Raw genomic sequence first — 18435 nt, 5'->3', positions numbered from 1 at the left:
ATTGTAGCTTACTTTTAACCCAAAATCATCGTCGCCTTTGCACGGCTCAAAACCCTAGACACCGCACAGCTCGAAACCTAAACGTCGCATGGAACTCACGGTAACATATGCCACTATTTTTAATTCAATACGACGTCAGTTGGAAGAAACAATGGCGGTCGCGAGTGGAACTGCCCTCGATCGGTGAATAGTTGGCTTCACCTTTGTATCTTGAACCAGACAGTGAACTTATCATGGCTTATTATTTTAATTACTTTATCAAACTTTATGATGCTTTTAAATTTTAATAGTGATAATATCACAATGCATATATTATGTATGGGTTTTATTTTTATATGCGGTTAATTAGTTTAGCAGTCTTTAATATAAACAGCTTGTATAGTTATCAGTTTCGCACTAGCTCATCGTTTAGCTTATGTACACTATTGGTTTATTAATAGTTACATAGACAACTATTTACGCTACATGTATTGTTACAAGTTTGCTCCGGTGCAAATAGACGTTCATCTAATTTAAAATGTTTAGAAACAGAGTTTTGATATCACTGTAAAACCTCTTTAATTCGTTATTCTTAATAACCTTAGAAAACGATTCCACTGTTTTGAACCCACAACCCTCCAGCTTGATTCATCTTAGATGCTTAAAAAACACTTCTTTTTGCTAGTAGCTGATATAATTCCACCATAATTTAAATATCTATTGACATTCAGTAGGTAAAACCCGACCGTTACAGCGGCAAGCCAACGCGACTTTGCTTGGTATCGGTTGACTACGTTACAGTACTGGAACTAAATCTAAAAAATAATTTCGGTAAATTAACACAAAACATAAAGAAAAAAAATGGTAAATTAACATATTTAAAACAAACTAAATCGATAAATCCCAAACATTATGTCGACAAAATGTGAATTCTGACATAATAAGTTAGAATTAACTCAAAAAATAGTTTCATCAAACCAAAAGTTAAAAAAATAAAAAATAAAGTTGAAAATCTATTTGAATAATAATAGTTAAAAAAATACTATTAATGCATTGATAATGGAAATTAGTATATAGTATAAATATATAAGGAATGTGATATAAAACATAGACGTTGCGGTGGCTATTCAACACAAACTTGAGCGGTGCTGATTAAGTTCGTTCCCGTACCAAACCAAACAAAAAAACAAAATCCATAAAATGAACACATTTAAACAAAAAGACAAAAAAATAAATATTTGAATATAAAAAAATCAAATAAAAAAAGATTTAAAAAGAAAACATTTAGAGCGAGTTACTTAAAAAAAATAAGAAAAGGTTGATTTATATGAAAAAAAAATATAGAAAAGAAGTTATTGGATTTATCAGATAAACCTTATATAAGAAATGTGAAACAAAAACAAATAATAGAACAAGTAATATAAAAACTAAACTTAAAAGTAAAAAATAGTGAATACAAAATAAATGAAAAATACCAAAATGATAAATACTTTTTTTTATCAATACTAGTTTATTAAATAGTTTTTAAGAAAAACCTTAATAATAAATATATTTTCAACAACACTAGTTTGTAAAAAATAACTCAAACCTACTACTATCGTAATTTAAAGCTTTACACTAAAATAATTATTTATTAAAACAAACATTCTAAATACCTTGTTAATATAAAATTCACAATTCCAAGACCTTAAAAAAAAGTTATTAGCCCAAAGTTTGAGTCACTTTTTTAATCCTTCCCCTAGTCATACAAATACCCCAACAATCTCCATCACCTTTTCCCCCACTTTACCAACAAAACAAACCACCATGTTTGGCTCCTCCGCCACCAACACCAACACCACCGCCACCTCCGTCAATGGGTTCTTCACCTTCCTAACCCAAGGCCTCGACGACCTCTTCCGGCTATTCCACTCGCACCACTTCATGTCCATCCACTTCCTCCAACACGTCCTCTCATCCCTCCAGTCCTTTCACTCTCAGCTGATTGCCGTCGTCCAGAAACTCCACCTGCCCGTCGGAGAAAAATGGCTGGACGAGTACATGGACGAGAGTTCAAGGCTGTGGGAAGTTTGTCATGTCATTAAATCCGGTATTGCTAATATGGAGAATTATTATTCCGCTGCGGGTAACATTGCCGCTACGCTTGAAAACCATCCTTATTTGAACCCCCAAACTTCCCGACAGGTACGAATTCATGTAGTTAGAAAGCGTTTGAGACCGAACCCAAGACTAAGGGTAAATTTGGTTCGGTTTTCGGTTTTGACTGAAAAAACAGAATAATCAATATTGATTCGGTTCAGTTCGGGTTTTTCAGTTAAAAACCAAACCGAAATTTCACTTAAAAAAAACGTAAAACCAAACAGGCGGTTCTTGTTTGGTTTGGTTATGTCGGTTATTTCAGTTACAGTTTGTTTTTTTTGGTTTCACGTGCAACTCAACCTAAAACCCAATTCAGTATCGGTTTAAAATTGAACCGAAAACCTGTATTCTTAATTCGGTCCGGTTTTTGTTTTGTTAGTTTGAAACCGAATGCTGAAAAGCAGGGCCGGCTCCGAGAAAGCGAAAAAATTTTTGGGCAAAAGACGAAAATTTTTTTGGCCTTAAGTAAAATAAGTATTTTGTTGGTTTAAAAATTCGGGCACTAGTGGGGTGTCGGGTCTGTAGTCGTTGACCACCCAGCCCCCCCTTAGGGCCGGTTCTGCTGAAAAGTTACAATTTTCTCTCAAATTTTAAACCCAATTCGTATTTCTTGAATTTGTGTTGATATGAATCGGTTAAAGAAGTCAATTTTATTGATAATTAATGAAAATCAGTTTTTTTGCAGGTTCTTAGAGCGATCAACGGGTGCCAGAGGGAGCGAGTCGGGTTGGAAGAAGAAAACAGGGGCTTGATCCGAACAAGAATTCAACCTTTAATGATGAGATTCGATAAAAACGTGTTGATCGAATCAAAATTCAATGGTTTTAACGGGTTCAGAGGCGTCCTTTTCGCGTTAAGGAACACCAACTCACTGCTTTTGATGATATTATTAAGTGGTTTGGTTTATTGTTCCCCTGTAACAAGCTTCTCATCATCATCTTCCATGAACTACAGTGAAAGTAAGTCGGGTTTCATGGTATCCGCATCGCGGTTGCATGAAAAGGTGATGGAGAATGAGGATGGCCAGAATGGTGTTTTGTTGTATGAGTTTTGGAATGCAAGAGCTGCTATTGAAGAACTGAAAGCAGAGGTTGAGAGAATTAAAGGGACTGGAATGGAGTTTGATGTAAGTGAGAGGGTTGAAAAGGTAAAATCTTGTTTTGTAGGGTTGCAATGTGGAGTTGAGAATATGATTGTTCAACTCGATGACTTTTTTGATGAGATTGTTGAAGCTAGGAAGAAGCTTTCTGATTTGTGTACTCATGCTTAGTAGGGGTTCAAACAAGGGTTCTAGTCTTGTCTTGGTGGTTCTAGCCTCACTGGTAGGGACCACGGATTCGGGTTCCACTCGTTTAGCTAGCTAGGGTTTGTGGGGTCGAGTTCTTTTACATGTGAGTTCGACTCTCGCACTTTTACATGTTTTGCTTTGACTGGTATAAACTTGTAGGTCCGGGTTTTACTCATTTTGTCGATAGAGATCGAGATTAGAATTGTGTATAAAAGAAAGAAAATCAAAATAGACTATGACTAGGTTTTCTTTTGTTTAGTTTTATAATAAAATTCTTGTTTCTGGTTATTTTATTTTATCTTATTGTAGAATTACCAAAGTCATAGTTTACCTGATAGTGTACTTTTCATTTTTGAACTTAAACTAAGATACATGATGTTGACCCTTTTGGACATGTAGTTTCTTAACTCAAAAAGGATGCTAAAAAGCAAAACTGACATATCATGAAAGTATACTTTAATTGTTCTAAAGCATATTTTATTTAGTATAAATTGTTGATAATATTATTTTAATAATGGTAAAAGTATGGTTACCAGAACAAATTGAACTTCAGGATTTTAATGGATATCGTTTATGTATTTTTCAACGAAAAAATATAATAACAATAACATAAAAAAGTATTTATGTTGTTAATAACATATATATCAAACTTAAAATTGTGATTCTAGACAACATTGAAAGTCGTTAGTAGAAAAGGAAACTAAGAACATAAATGTAAACATAAGTATCGATGCACATACTTAATAAGATTATCTTAAAATAGATATTTTGTTGATGGTGTAACAGTCGAAACAGTGTTACTATCATAAATAGGGCGATTTTGGTGTGTTTAACCGACTCTTTGAACAAGACACAATTTTGGTGTTAGGTCAAATCTCGGTGTCTTTGTAACTAGATATGGAAATCGTGATAACACATGTATCGCTTCGACTCTTTAAGGACCGTATCGTACAAGTGGTGTAGACACATTAGTTGAAACCTTGGATGCATTCCTTATTTCCATTATCGGATTCTTGTGCATCCAGAATTATTATTAGTGGACAGGAACTTTTAAACACTTCACTAATGAGCATGCCTAATGCAATTGCTGCAAGTGGTGTAGACACATTAGTTGAAACCTTGGATGCATTCCTTATTTCCATTATCGGATTCTTGTGCATCCAGAAATTATTAGTAGTGGACAGGAACTTTTAAACACTTCACTAATGAGCATGCCTAATGCAATTGCTTTAAGCCATGTCTTTGTGCCTTAACAACCAGTATGTGTTTAGGTTACTAGCTAGTCCAGATCTCATCGGGGATGGATGGCCTTGGTGATTTTATAAAGTGAATGTGCCTAGATGTGTTTACACATCAAACACACCGGTGATCAAGATTGTTTGTCGCTCTCCCCGTGCATAACATCCCATAGTAAATTATACGCACATACAAGCGTATATATGACTAGATAATAATGCATGATGCACGCAGGTGGATCCGAGCCAAATCCGAAACCAAGTGAGCTATAATATCGGTAAGAAAGCCTGAGCTTTGTGTTCTTGTTAAAGTTTTAGGTTTAAGTAGGACTTTAACACAATCGATTTCATGTAAAAGACCGAGGATAGAAATGGAGCCAAATATAGTCTGAACATCATATTTACATAAGTAGGTCATCATCAAAATCCGAAAATCATTAAACGAGCCTCTTATCACAAATTGGTCAAAACAGAAAGCATTATGTTCTGTCTGACAAAGCATACGTGTCATATGGCCCTGTGTGCGCGTGTGCAGGACAGAATCAAGGGGGTCAAGAGGGTCGATGACCCTCCAGTTATCAGAATCTGTTGGGTTTGTGTATATATAAATATAATTTCTCATTTAAAAAAATATGAGTGGAACTCCTAGTTATAACCGGTAAAGAATAGAACTTTACGATGACCCTTCTATTAAAGACATCTACCTCCCTCAATTAACATATATGTGTGTGTGGTGCAATTTGTCATTATTTTATATTTCTATATAAGTAGATACACGAAACAAGAGAATGTGATTCTCCCTTGGAAAGAAAGTAAAGATACTACCAAATGTCCATATGAAGATAAGAAACAAGAAGAATATAGAAGCTGCATATACTAGCTTCAAAACAAAGCAAAATCCACATTAAGAACTTTCGTTTCATATAAAAGAACAACGTGGATCTGGAACATAAATGTTAAGAATTAATTTGCAAGTGTTGCAACTTTTTATAGTGAAGACAAATCATATACACAAGATATGTGTGTACACCCATTACCCATACGTATTATACGAGTTTTGAATAACCACACAATTTAACAGTATTGCCACATACGGAAAATTAAGGGTCTTATAAGTAATGGTTTGAAATCCTACACCCTTATGTTGCTTAACGAATCGTCACGATACCAACATACACATGTAACTTTAGCTTGAGAATCATTAAATAACAAGAAATTAAAAATATATTTGAAATGAATAATTGTTGTAGATAATGAGATGAAATATTGATATGATGGAAGGAGTAATACATTTTAAAGGGAAGGGAACTAATCATTTCAGTTGTGAAACAATCATGGAAAAGCAGGCAGGCAGGCAACACTCACTACTACTTGTACAATCATCACAATAAAGATTCCTGTGGCAACTTTCTTTATACTTACACCAACACTGCTCAAACAACTTGTACCTTACCCTCCACAACTTGTACTTTATCCCTCAATACATTAATTATCTTTCTGGAATAGTAAAACAAAAACAAACTCTCTTTTAAGTCTGTACATTTGAAGCTTTTGTCTCATCTTTCATGTCTTATTGGTGTTGGTGTTTGGTGGTTAATTAGACTGCCCGTGTCAGTTCAGAGTAATTTTCTCCACAAATAACCTAATCAGCAGCGTACCACATCAATTTTCCATTCATTTTTTTCACAAACATTTTTACCTACAACAATAACATATTCATTCTTACCACAAACAACCTCATAATTTCCACATCACCAATATGAAGGACCCACAAACCATCATCCTTCACCATCCTTGATAAAGAATCTTCAAGGATGGATGACCTCCACCTCAACCTCCACAACACTTGTCTTTTCCATCCTTCACACAAATCTCCTCTACAGAAGCTATGAATGACCTTGATGCGGAAGGTCTTAAATATTAGTATGGTGAACCAATTGTAGGTGGTGTTGTGTGTCTAGATATACACTCTCTAGCCCCCCCCTACCCTAACCTAACCCAACCCATCTTCATCTTGTTCCCTATTCCCTCCACTCTTTCCCTTTTTCCCTTCATTTACATTTCCTTTTCAGAATACTTCACTTTTGCTTCTGGAAAAAAGCAAGTTTTATTGTGATCAGAATGGAAGTTGACTTCCCATTTCAACTCCATTGACTCATAATTTTTTTTGTTTTAATACTTTTATAAGCTAAGATTATATTAAACTAATGTACATAATGAATAGTGTTTACTTTGATACCTATAGATGATTAGTGGAGACTAGAGCATTACTTTGATAAATATAGATTTGAGTCAAAAGAAGATGGTTATGCCCTAGTACAAATCATGTCTATAGACCCCGCTTTTCATAACCATTATTGATTGCGAGTTATTCCCCCGAATATTATAGTCATGTTATCGTCATTGTGTTAACTTTATATTCCTTTTTATATAAGAAAGTGACAGCTTTAAATTCTTTTTTGTTATAAAAAAAGTGATGACTTTAAAAGATTCAGTTTGTATGTGTTAGTATAGATGGTTCAAATCCAAATCAGTTCACTTGTGACCCTACATTTTTCAATCACCACCTACAACGAAATTGACTTGTTGAAAATTGAGTCAAATTGGAAACTTAAGTGCATTCCTATAGGCATCATCTAGGCACAATGCTCTTTATAACCTCCAACATACAATTATATACAACTTTAAATCATAAATCTAGTCAAAGTTCCCAGACATATCTATTCAAGATTACATGATCTCAAATGAACCCAATCATAGAATTTAATAAAAACAACAAATCAAAAGGTTAAAATTTTTCAAAGACTATAATAATATCTAGAGCCTAGAGGTGGGCAAAAACCCGGATTCTGGACCCGAACCGACCCGCGGGTAAGAACCAGGTTTCGGTTTCTCAGAAAAATCATACCTGAAACCCAACCCGACCAGGACCCCTGGAACCGATTCCACCTTTACCACGTCAAAACCCAAACCCAACCTACCTAAAGCCCCATAAAAACCTGGCTCATGAAAATACCCTACTTATGCACCTATAGGCTATAAGGCTATAATAATATCTATATAGAATAATAGAAAAGTGTTTGCATGTAAGCCCAACACAACCAAACTAGCCCGGCTCAAACACAATGTACATTTTTCAATTTTTGAAATATTCCCCACACAATTTGACAACTAATATAGGGTAAAGTTAAAATACAAATGACAACAAAAATGAGAAGGGTAAGAATGAATCTAATCTATTGATTTTAGATTTGAATGGTGGAGATTAATTTAAGAAAATAAATTGATTAAAAAGACATAAAGGTAATAATCCACTTTTGTTGACTTTCTCTTTCCACATGCAAGGCACATGTCAATTCTTCCACCATTTTAAAACGTCAATAACTTATTCATGCAACATTATTTTTTTTTAAAATTTCATCATAATAACAAAAGTTTTTTTATCTTTAATATGAGTACCATATTGTTATATAAAAATAAAAAAAATTCGTGGGTTTTTTATATTATGTTATTGATTGTTCTTTATGATTTTTAATTGGGTTTTTCTATGCATTGTGTTATAGATTTTGGTCATTGCGTTATTAATTAATACTCATATTAAAGATAGCAATTAAACAAAGATTACATCATTGTGTCTTTTTATTTGTCATTGTGTCTTTGTGCTCATTATTTGTCTTACTACTTATCATTGTGTATTACGTTCATGTCATTGTGTAATATGTAGTTTCCATTATGTTTTACGTTTCAGGTCATTGTGTTATATGTATTCACCATTGTGTTTTACGTTTCTAGTCATTGTGTTATATGTATTCATCATTGTGTATTACGTTTCATGTAATTGTGTAATATGTATTCATCATTGTGTTTTATGTATTAGATAATTTGTTATTATTTTATCATTATATTTACATATTATTATTATACAACCATATTATTAGCATTTAGAAAAAAACACAATGATGATTTGAAAGACATAATGACGAAAAAAAACACAATAACAAACAGAAAGACACAACGACGAAAAGACACAATGACATTTTTTTTTATAAATTTTTATATAACAAAGTGATATTCATATTAAAGATAAAAAATGCTTGTTATTATGGTGAAATTTTTTTTAAAAAAATAATGTTACATGAAAAAGTTATGACGTTTTAAAATGATGAGAGAATTGACATCTGACTTGCATGTGGAGAGATAAAATATATATTATTACTTTTATACTCTTTTACCTTTGATCCCCCTCTTGATACATGTCAATCAACAATGGCTTCTCACACTTCTCATTTTTGTTGGGCTTTGTAAAATAACCCAACCCACTAATATAATAGCTAACAAGTTAGGGAGTGACACCAACTTAAGTAATAATAAAACATACCCCACCTCATAAACTTGAATTTCAACAAAACATTTTTTTTTAATACAAACATATCTAAAACAGTCACGGATGACGGAACCGAGTACAACTACAACCTTGAACAACCAAGGGATTGACTAAAAACACTATTATTACTAAAATTATAGATAGTAGTTAAGTAGACTTGGTACAACGTTTAACCCATTTGACTATTTCTTTTTAAAGCTATTTCTTTATACAAAATTTCATATAACACTTTCTAAGCTTTTTTAAACTTGTAAAATTCCATACATTCCCAAATCATCTTGAAAGCATTATAGATTATGCATTCAAAACTGTGAATAAAGACAATTATGTAATTTTCCAAACGAGGGCCGGACTATCATATAATAATTGGTAATTACGAATGACCTTAAAAAAAGGCCAAGAAATAACTGAAAAAACGAAAAGGGTAAACCAAACGTTCACATGATTTGCTTAAATGTTAGCTTTAAAAGACTGTGTCACCTGTCCCTTATAGCTTGGCTCTGCAATCGCTCATGACTTGTATTGTAGCTGGCAGAACCTCTGTTTGGTGTCTCTTCAAATCTAGGATCATTTTACACCTCAAAAACATCACTGGTAGCCCACACCATAAAAGAATCGCATGCTCTTCACGCCTTAAACATTGCATGACCATCTTTTTCCTTGAGTGTGTTATACGCGAGTAAAATAAAAGGCAACACATTCAAAAGAACATTTTCAAATCAAATATACCAAGGCCATCCAAATCAAATATCAGACTAAAAGATTAATCTTAAACCAAGGCCATCCAAATCAAATATCTCCCAGACAAATTGGAGTACTCTATAGAGACATAAATGTCATATACAAATCTCGCCATCCATGACACAAAAGTCTACAAAACCACACGCATTCAACAAACCAAAAGCAATAAGAGCGCAAAGTCGGCTGCAAGCATGATATAACATAGCCTGGCTACATCATAACTTGTTTTGAGACCTATATTTAAGCCTAAGCGAACCGAAACTTGACATGCTACATATCATAACTTGTTTTGAGCCCCATGATGGCACCCTCACATGATTTCCACACTTCCATGAATCCAAACAGACACATTACATACGTACATACTACCATATGTTATGTACATTTTGTACCTCGCATGACACTCATTCCACAGTTTCCCTATTATAACCTCTTAAAGACTACTTGTCCAACATAAGTTGCGAGTGACCTAATCCCGTTGGTTAGCGGGGTGTTGAAGGATCCCAAACAAAAAAATAAAAAAATTAACTGTCAATTGTGGTTATCAGAGCCCACCTCTTTCCATGCATGTAGCATCTATATTTAATCATGAAATTTCAGTGTAATTCCCATTCATTTTTTTAAGCTGCAGATGCCACAATATCAACATTTTTTTTCCTTTTATTTGAATATTTAATAAATCTATATCTTTTTATAATTTACAGAAAAAAGTCATCTATTGCAATCAGTAAACTGAATGTAAAATGCATATATAGTTCATAGACAACACTCAAAGCTAGTTTATGTACAGCAACCGTAACAACAATTTTCAACTATAGTGACATCAGCAAATCCAATTCATATATAAAACTGATGCTATCATGTGTTTTATCCTTCTAATGGTTTTCATAGAGACATACACAATGCAGATTCAAGGGATAAGAGGAATGTACCATAACTTAATTTAACTGGGTTCGTGTTATGAACTGGTGGTTCATAGTTGGTTAGCCGTCAACCGCCGGACACGCTGTCTGAGCACCAATCTATGGCAGATCCCAAACAAACATAGAATGACCACTAATGCTATGGCACAAAGATCAAACAACCGCCTCACCCCTAACGACCCTGCGAAAACATAAATGAGTCAAAATTTGTTAACCACCCAATTATCCATATGTACATTAACGGGCCAAAACTCATAAACCTAATCAACCCATCTATAAGCAAACGGGTCAAGATTCACAGACCCAATCCACCCACCTAAATGAAAATGGGTCAAGACACATGACATTAATCCACCTGTTTGTATGTAAACGGGTCAAAAATGCATAAACTTAATATACCGTAGTGTATCCTTATTATGTAGTTCGATTTCGAGGACAAAATTTTTTGAAGTATTGTAATGCCCAAAAAGTTGAAATCTTAAATTAATAAATACCAAATTATTCCGTCTAATATTCGACGACTTAACATCCCGTGAAATCGGATGAACGCATAGAGCAGGACAATCAAACATAGTAAATAATCATTATTATGAGAATGTATAGATAAAAGACATGCAAAAAACATATATTGGATTAATTGATTCATTAAACTTGGGAATCTTCTAAATAAACAACAAGGTTTATATTATACATTACTAACATGCGATGTGGGTTAATTAAAAAGTTGAAATTAACATATGAAGAGAACAGTTATGTTTTTCCCTTTTCGGCTTCTCCTAACACTCAGGTGAAATGATAATCCATTGGAATGAAGGAAGATGTAGCCTATCATTTTCAGTGGCCATAATTGAGGAAAACTGAAGCACGTGACTGTTGTTTGATTCTTATGCATCATGATTTCAATCATTATGATTTCTAAAAACAAACAAATAAACAGAGAATTTTTTGTTACTTTGATGAACCGTGATAATTCAAATATCGATGCATGAAGAATCATACAATAATCATCTCATTCAATTTTCCCCAATCATCACAATTTAAAAACGATCAGTTACACCATGGCGCAATCCCGCATTAGTTACCAGCTTACCAAAGCTGAAGGGAAAAAACACTTCATATATTAATTTCAACTTTTCAATGAACCCCTTGACTATTAGTATAAACTTTCTGATTTGTTCTGAATTTTATTAGACCCTAGAGTTTAATAAATCAGTTAACCTAATATATCTTATTTGTTTATCTTTTTATCTATACATATTGAAAAACAATTTTTACCTGATTCATTTGCTTAGCTATATAAGCTCAATCGGTTTTAGACAATAAATCATCGTATTCGACATAATAATTCGATATTTATTATTTCAGAATCTTGAATATTCTCTTAAGAAGAAAATATGATTTTTTGAGTCAAGATTGATAAACTTAATATACAGTTTGATTGTAGAGGGATCAAATTTCATAAACCAAATATACCTACTTAGATGTATAGGGGTCAAAATTCTTAAACCTAGTCTATCCATTTATGTCTAAACAGATGAAAATTCACAGCCCTACTGCCCTATATCCTAATCTACCCATTTATATGTAAACAGTTCAAATTAATAACCATAATATACCCATTTATATATAAACAGGTCAAAATTCATAAACTTGGTCTACCCATTTATATGTAAGCGGGTCAAAAGTCATAAACCTAGTCTACCTATTTATATGTAAACAGGTCAAAATTCATATCCTTAATATGACAATTGATACATAAAGCGATCAAAATATATAAACCTAATATATCCATTTATAAGAGAAGTGATCAGAATTCATAAAACAATTATACCCATTTATTATATGTAAAGCCAGGGGTCAAAATTCAAACCCCTAATCTACCAATTTACAAGTAACCGGGTCAAAATTCATAACCCAAATCTACAAACATAAACGGGCCAAAACTTATAACCCTAATCTACCAATGAACATACAAATGCAATCATTACAAAAAAAACTGTCTCCTTCAAGAAATAAAGAAACACTGTTGGGATAGTTTCGTTTCTAACAACCATATGGTTTGATGTTAACATGTTATCGGTAGTATTTATGTAGATATAGATAAAACATACCCGTTGGAATAAAGTCAAACGACCCGATGTTATATATGCAACTCATCAACAACTGCAATCACAAAATATAACACCCATTTCAATGCAATAGTTTATATAATAAGAAAAATAAACAGTTTTCAATGACATAAACATACCGCGAACGAACGCATTGCATAATAGTTTCCTCTAAATCTATTTGGATCCATCAAACCACATAGCATTCTTTTAAATAAATTTGGAACCTCAAAAACTTTCTGCCAAAAAGAAACAAACAAAAAAAAATTGTAGTACAATTCAGTAGTTTAAATGAACCGAACATTCATTGAACTGTTCATGAACCATTCGACAGGAAAGTTCATTTATGTTTGTTTATTTAATAAACGAACTAACATGAACAAAAAAGTTTGTTCAGTTAAACGAACGAACATGAACACACGTCTCATATCCTCGTTACTTCACATAAATTCGTTTTTTTGCATTCATTTATGTTCGTTAACTTTAGCTCGGTTATGTTTGCTCATTTAGTGCGCTCATTTGCATTCATAAACCGTACAAAAACAAACACCAACACGCTCGTTTTCTAAATGAGCGAACACGAACAAGAAAACCTGATTCATTTAGTTGTTCGTGTTCAATCGTTTGTTTGGTTAAAGTAACAAACAAACAAGGGCATGCCCCATGCCTACAAATCAGAAATTTAATTGTCATACTTAGTAAAAAACAGATTATGTAAACATACCCGCATGACACCCTTAATACCACCTTGAAAAAGGCGGTTATACCTCTGCACATCTTTTAAAACCTTAGCAACTTCTGCTTCTTGCACAATTAGTAAAGATTCTTCTGGTGTCAACTTACTAATGGGACGTGCACAAATAGGGCAGTTGCATTTTTGAAGAACGGTTCTATAAGTCCAGAATCGTAATATGCAATTAGCTGCACATGAAAAAATACAACAACGTTATTTTCATCAGAATTAATTTTGCCCCAACAAATATACTTAGTTTTCAATAAAATTATCAACAGGAACTACAAACTAACAAGAAAATATGTCTCGTTTATTCAGTTATGTTCGCTAGTTTACATTCATTTAACACTTAAGTTCGTCAGTTTAAAATTGTTTGCTTATATATTCATTAAAATCTTTTAGGTTCATTACAATGCAGTCTACTTTTATGATATGAAAGTATCACCCATAACCCATTATAATTTAGTGTGGTTTTATTAATTTGTTTGACCCAACAAATTGATGTTCACCTTTACGTTTAATCAGTATTCACTCAATTACATTCGTTCATCTATGTTCAGTAACGTTAATCCATTTATGTCTGTAAACCGTTCATTCGCTAACAGTATGAACGGACTTAAATCACTTAAACCATTAACCTGTTATGGTCCCCAAACATAACAAAACTTAATTATTCTTAACTTGTTATGCAAGCAATATTCCAATGAGCTAAAACCACTTATTTAGCAACTTAATTGTTCTGTTTCATTCGTTCAATCAAAAGCATATATTATTATTCAAGATAAGCAATCAAAACTGAATACGAAAGCGATAACATATGATCCAAATAATAATAAACCCTAGAAAAACCATAAAAGGAAAGAAAGAAAGAAAGAAATGATTTACCACAAAACCAGTGGCCACAGTTAGTTTGACAAGCAACGGTGAAAACATCAAAGCAAATTGGACAGCAATCATCATCAGGAGGCGCATCCTTGCTCTTCTTCGGCTCCGAAAGCGGCACTATTGCAGCCTTCGAACTCTCATCCAACTCCTCCTCCAATTCGTCTTGTCCTAAACCTAACCTAGGGCTTTCGGTTCCAGAACCTTGTTCAAATTCTCGATCGACAGCATCATCATTTCTAGGGTTTACATCAGAACAACAACAAAAATCAGCGTGATCGGCCAAATTATGCAGGTAATTGTAGGTCTTTCGCTTGCGTTTAGGGAGAAGGAATGAGACGGTGGTCTTCCACTTGCGCTTCTTCTTCCTTGTTATTAACGGAAAGCTAGGGTTTGGGTTTCTGATCATGTTTGGTGGGATGAAAACTGAAAGAGACGATGGAGTTGAGGTTAAGGAGGTTGTTGTAACAAATTATTTAACTTTTTTTGGGGAAATTGAATTCAATGAGAATGTTGTGTGCAAGATTGGACGGATTCCTCCGATTTTCATATTATGATTATTATCATGCTTCAACCTTTTATCAGTTTATGTTAGGAAAAAAACCTTAAACTTGAAGTTTTTATTTGTAGCGTTTAGAAAAAATTACAAGCTTTTAGTATTTACAATTACTTAAACAACCTTCAAGATATATACATTTAGTATTATGTTTTTTTAATTATGCTCATTTGTTTATTTTATACATTTTATTAAAGCTTCAGCTACTTTGCCAAACACCTAAATATATTTAAAAAGCTACAGCTTCCAGCCACCAATCCAACGCTAGTTTTGCTATATATGTGGTGATGAGGCATACCCACGTTGAAGCTATCGGGTTAACGTGAACCCAATGAATTTTGAAAGTTGTTGGCGCATTTTTTTTTTGAACTGCAAATTTCATAAAATACTACCAAAAATCCCTCCTAACGAGAAACTAGCAGGGGCAGTAAACAAACAACAACATATTACAACGCCAAAAACTTCCATCCATGTCAATCTAGATCTATACATTTCGATCTATTCTTAATTCACAAATAACTTAACACTTTAATATCACCAAGAATTTTCTCTATTTTAATGGGACTGTTTTCGAAGATTAAGATATTTCGAGCCATCCAAATGCACCAACATGCCACCATAATAACCGATTATACCATCCTTGTCTTATGCTCTATGTCCAGAAAATGGTTATGAATATCAAAAATGTCATGCACTGAAAAAGCAAAAATAGGAGGGATACACCACGAACTAATATTCTGCCAAACTATCGTCGCAACGTATCACAAAGCAAACAAGTGATCGATAGCTTCCCCACAAGGGATCTTTAGATCCCCCCCCCCCCCCCCCCCCCCACGCCAAACAAGCTTGAATATTAAAGTTGTTGGTGCAGTTGCAGCTTAAAGAAAAATGAGATAATTATAATATAGTTTAGAAACTAGGGATCTGCATTCTCAACTTTGTTTTTCTAAGCTATGTGATTTTGGATCTATTACCTTTTAACAAGCATAATTTTATCCTTATAAACATTTCATTACCTAAATCTTGTAGAGAAGCATCTAAAGTCTCACTTTGGATCAGATCATGCGATGATTTTAATATTATGCATCAAGGAACATGTGTGGATTAACCAAGTTTAGATGCTTTTAAGCAATATAAAAATGATGTCTTGCTTTTGTTGTACAATTTATATATCTTTTTACGAGTTGTGACGGGGGCATGACATTCATTTTATCTGGCTTGATTAGACTCTTGGACCATGTAAACGAACAAATGATTAATATAGTTTAATAAGAAATGAAAGGAATTTGATTAAAGTTTGAACAAGGCATAACTGTATGACGTTTTAAAACAAGCGAGTTGGATCAGGTGCCGCAACTGATGTGAGATTTATTTTGGTTGTGGATTATTAACCAACCCATGGTTTTAAACATTTTATTCCTTCCACTGAAATAAATCCAAGTTGTATTTTGTATTGCGTGTATGAGTGTATGTTTAGTACGTTGATTCCATCCATCATTGGGCCTGTACGTCAACCGTATATGATTTAGTCGGTATGAAGCTGAAGGTCTCATTTTATATATACATGATTTGTGTATATGAAAAGAAATATAAAATCTACAAATAGCGAAAGATAAATTTTAATAGGACGTTAATCATGAATAACTACAAAAAAAATGTATAGTACGAGTAATAATAACATGTTATCATAAAGAGCTGCTTTTGCATTATGAAATACACCCGAGTGGAGGTGTAGTGGTTGGCTCGTAACAACATGAAAAGTAATGAGGCTGAATTGTAGTGACAACAGCAAGCATCGTAGTAGCGCATGTAAGCATTTAAGATGTAGATATGTATAGGAATATAGGCTTACTTTGTTTAAGCTGGACCAACTTCAAGTGAGATGCGTAAATGACTCATTTTTTTAGCATTGCCAAAAATGTGTTGACCCGGTTAATATGCTTGTTGACATACAACCACATGTATTATGTGATAGTTGTACACATGCATTGTTTTATTTTTTTTGTCAAAATAATGACGGTTTAGTAATGACACTATATGATGTTATTTTTTGGTGTGTAAGTAAGAACTTACATGGCATATTGTAGGAACAATTCAAACTTGCATTGTTGTTTTATGAATTCCCTGACTATTACAACATCTATATAAGAAGTACGACATTTTATTTGTTAGATGTATGTGTGTTTATGTAGTATGCATCTGTGATAGCATGCTTTTTAAACTTTCTATATGTCTACGTACCAGCAATTAGTTTGAGGTTTCTTTTTCGTGGGTGAGTTCCCCAATCAATAAACCGACATATATAGCTTAAACCCCTTTGGCATCAATAGAATGGAATGAGTTTCGTTTGTTGACCGATGACAACTTTCAAACTGCTGTAAATCATTAAGTATTGTTTATGCTTTAGAAAGTCATGGTATTTTAAACTTTATACATCAACATGATACAAGACAAACAATTTCTGGAGGATTGTTTTTTATTATATAAGTGTAATAATTGTTAGGGGATCATGGCAGCTATTTTTTGTCATTGTAACGTTAGATTAGTTGTTAATGTGTTCAATGTGAATTTAGATTAAACAAAAAATATTATGGGAAAATACACTTATGTTTTAATCAATAAGGATAATATAATTTTTTTTCGCGGTTGACAGTGGCCATAAATTGTACCCAAACAAATGCCACAATATACCTTATTTCACAATGTGTTAAGAGATGAAAAATCGTCAACTGCGTAGTATGGCTCCATTTTCGTTTAGGCAGTGTTGAAATTAAAATAAGATGTTAGGGGGTGTTTGGTAGAGGGATTTGATTGGGGAGAAATGGAATTAGAAATATTTCTTTTGTTTGTTTTCCACTTTTCATTTCTATTTCTCTTTCTATTTCTCTAAAACTAGAGAATTCCATTTCTCTTTAAAACAAAGAGAAATCCATTTCTCAGCAGCCTCCTCATAGCATGTCACCACCCCGTCTCCGGCCGCCACCCCGTCTCCGGCCGCCACCTCGTCTCCAAGTCTGCAACCGCCACCTCGTCTCCAAGTCTGCAACCACCACCCCGTCTCCGCCGTTCGCAGTGGTGAACACAGAGATGGTAACCGGTTGTAGGTTGCAGGTGGTACGGGTGAACGGAGATTAGGGTTTCAAGTGGTGGTTCGTGGTAGGTTAGGGTTTTAAGATGGTCGGGTGATTGTGGTCGCAGGTGGGTGACAGTGGTGGTGGAAATCGGCGGTGGTTGCAGGTGGCTTCTGATTATCATCATCATCATCGCCACCACAACCACCACCACAAAATCTCCAAAGAGGCAGTGATGACAGATCTGAGCCTCCTTTTTCTATATCTTATGTTCCAAAAATTTGAATCTTTTTAATTTCTTGTGTACTGTGGTTGAAGAAGGGGGTTTGGTGGCGGCAGCCGGTGGTGGTGGGCTGTGGTTGAAGAAAGGGCTGTGGTGGTGGTGCTGGTGGTGTG

The 18435-nt window shown here is 33.8% G+C and overlaps 2 protein-coding genes across 3 annotated transcripts; one reads left to right on the top strand and one right to left on the bottom strand.

Moving 5' to 3' along the window:
- Window positions 1-1782: 1782 nt before the first annotated feature.
- LOC143619404 (uncharacterized) lies at window positions 1783-3567 on the top strand. 2 transcript variants are annotated; one of them, XM_077091343.1, is made up of 2 exons: window positions 1783-2046; window positions 2804-3567. In XM_077091343.1, the coding sequence occupies exons 1-2, from the start codon at window positions 1786-1788 to the stop codon at window positions 3386-3388; spliced, it is 846 nt and encodes a 281-aa protein (XP_076947458.1). In that variant the 5' UTR covers window positions 1783-1785; the 3' UTR covers window positions 3389-3567. The 2 variants fall into 2 exon arrangements, with proteins under 2 accessions (XP_076947458.1, XP_076947459.1); XM_077091344.1 differs by having other exon boundaries at window positions 1783-2163.
- Window positions 3568-10505: 6938 nt separating this feature from the next.
- LOC143619391 (uncharacterized) lies at window positions 10506-14821 on the bottom strand. Its single transcript, XM_077091335.1, has 5 exons — window positions 14416-14821; window positions 13522-13718; window positions 12938-13036; window positions 12801-12852; window positions 10506-10870 (listed from the first exon to the last, which is right to left on the bottom strand). The coding sequence occupies exons 1-5, from the start codon at window positions 14819-14821 to the stop codon at window positions 10740-10742; spliced, it is 885 nt and encodes a 294-aa protein (XP_076947450.1). The 3' UTR covers window positions 10506-10739.
- Between the last annotated feature and the right edge of the window lie 3614 nt (window positions 14822-18435).

This window comes from Bidens hawaiensis, unplaced genomic scaffold (assembly GCF_021521415.1).
Source record: "Bidens hawaiensis isolate Kalapana, Puna unplaced genomic scaffold, B.hawaiensis_p1.1 tig00002438_1, whole genome shotgun sequence".
Taxonomy (NCBI): Eukaryota; Viridiplantae; Streptophyta; class Magnoliopsida; order Asterales; family Asteraceae; genus Bidens; species Bidens hawaiensis.
The sequence above is the reverse complement of the archived record's forward strand: the minus strand, read 5'-3'. Positions and strand labels throughout refer to the sequence as shown.

Excerpts from the sequence above, each read along its gene's own strand:
- LOC143619391 (XM_077091335.1), bottom strand. The coding sequence starts at position 14,821 with ATGATCAGAAACCCAAACCCTAGCTTTCCGTTAATAACAAGGAAGAAG. Across the intron at positions 13,037-13,521 it reads GTATTAAGGGTGTCATGCGG|AAAGTTTTTGAGGTTCCAAA; the intron begins GTATGTTTACAT and ends TCTTTTTGGCAG. Across the intron at positions 10,871-12,800 it reads GTTTGACTTTATTCCAACGG|GGTCGTTAGGGGTGAGGCGG; the intron begins GTATGTTTTATC and ends ATGTTTTCGCAG.
- LOC143619404 (XM_077091344.1), top strand. The coding sequence starts at position 1,786 with ATGTTTGGCTCCTCCGCCACCAACACCAACACCACCGCCACCTCCGTC. Across the intron at positions 2,164-2,803 it reads ACCCCCAAACTTCCCGACAG|GTTCTTAGAGCGATCAACGG; the intron begins GTACGAATTCAT and ends GTTTTTTTGCAG.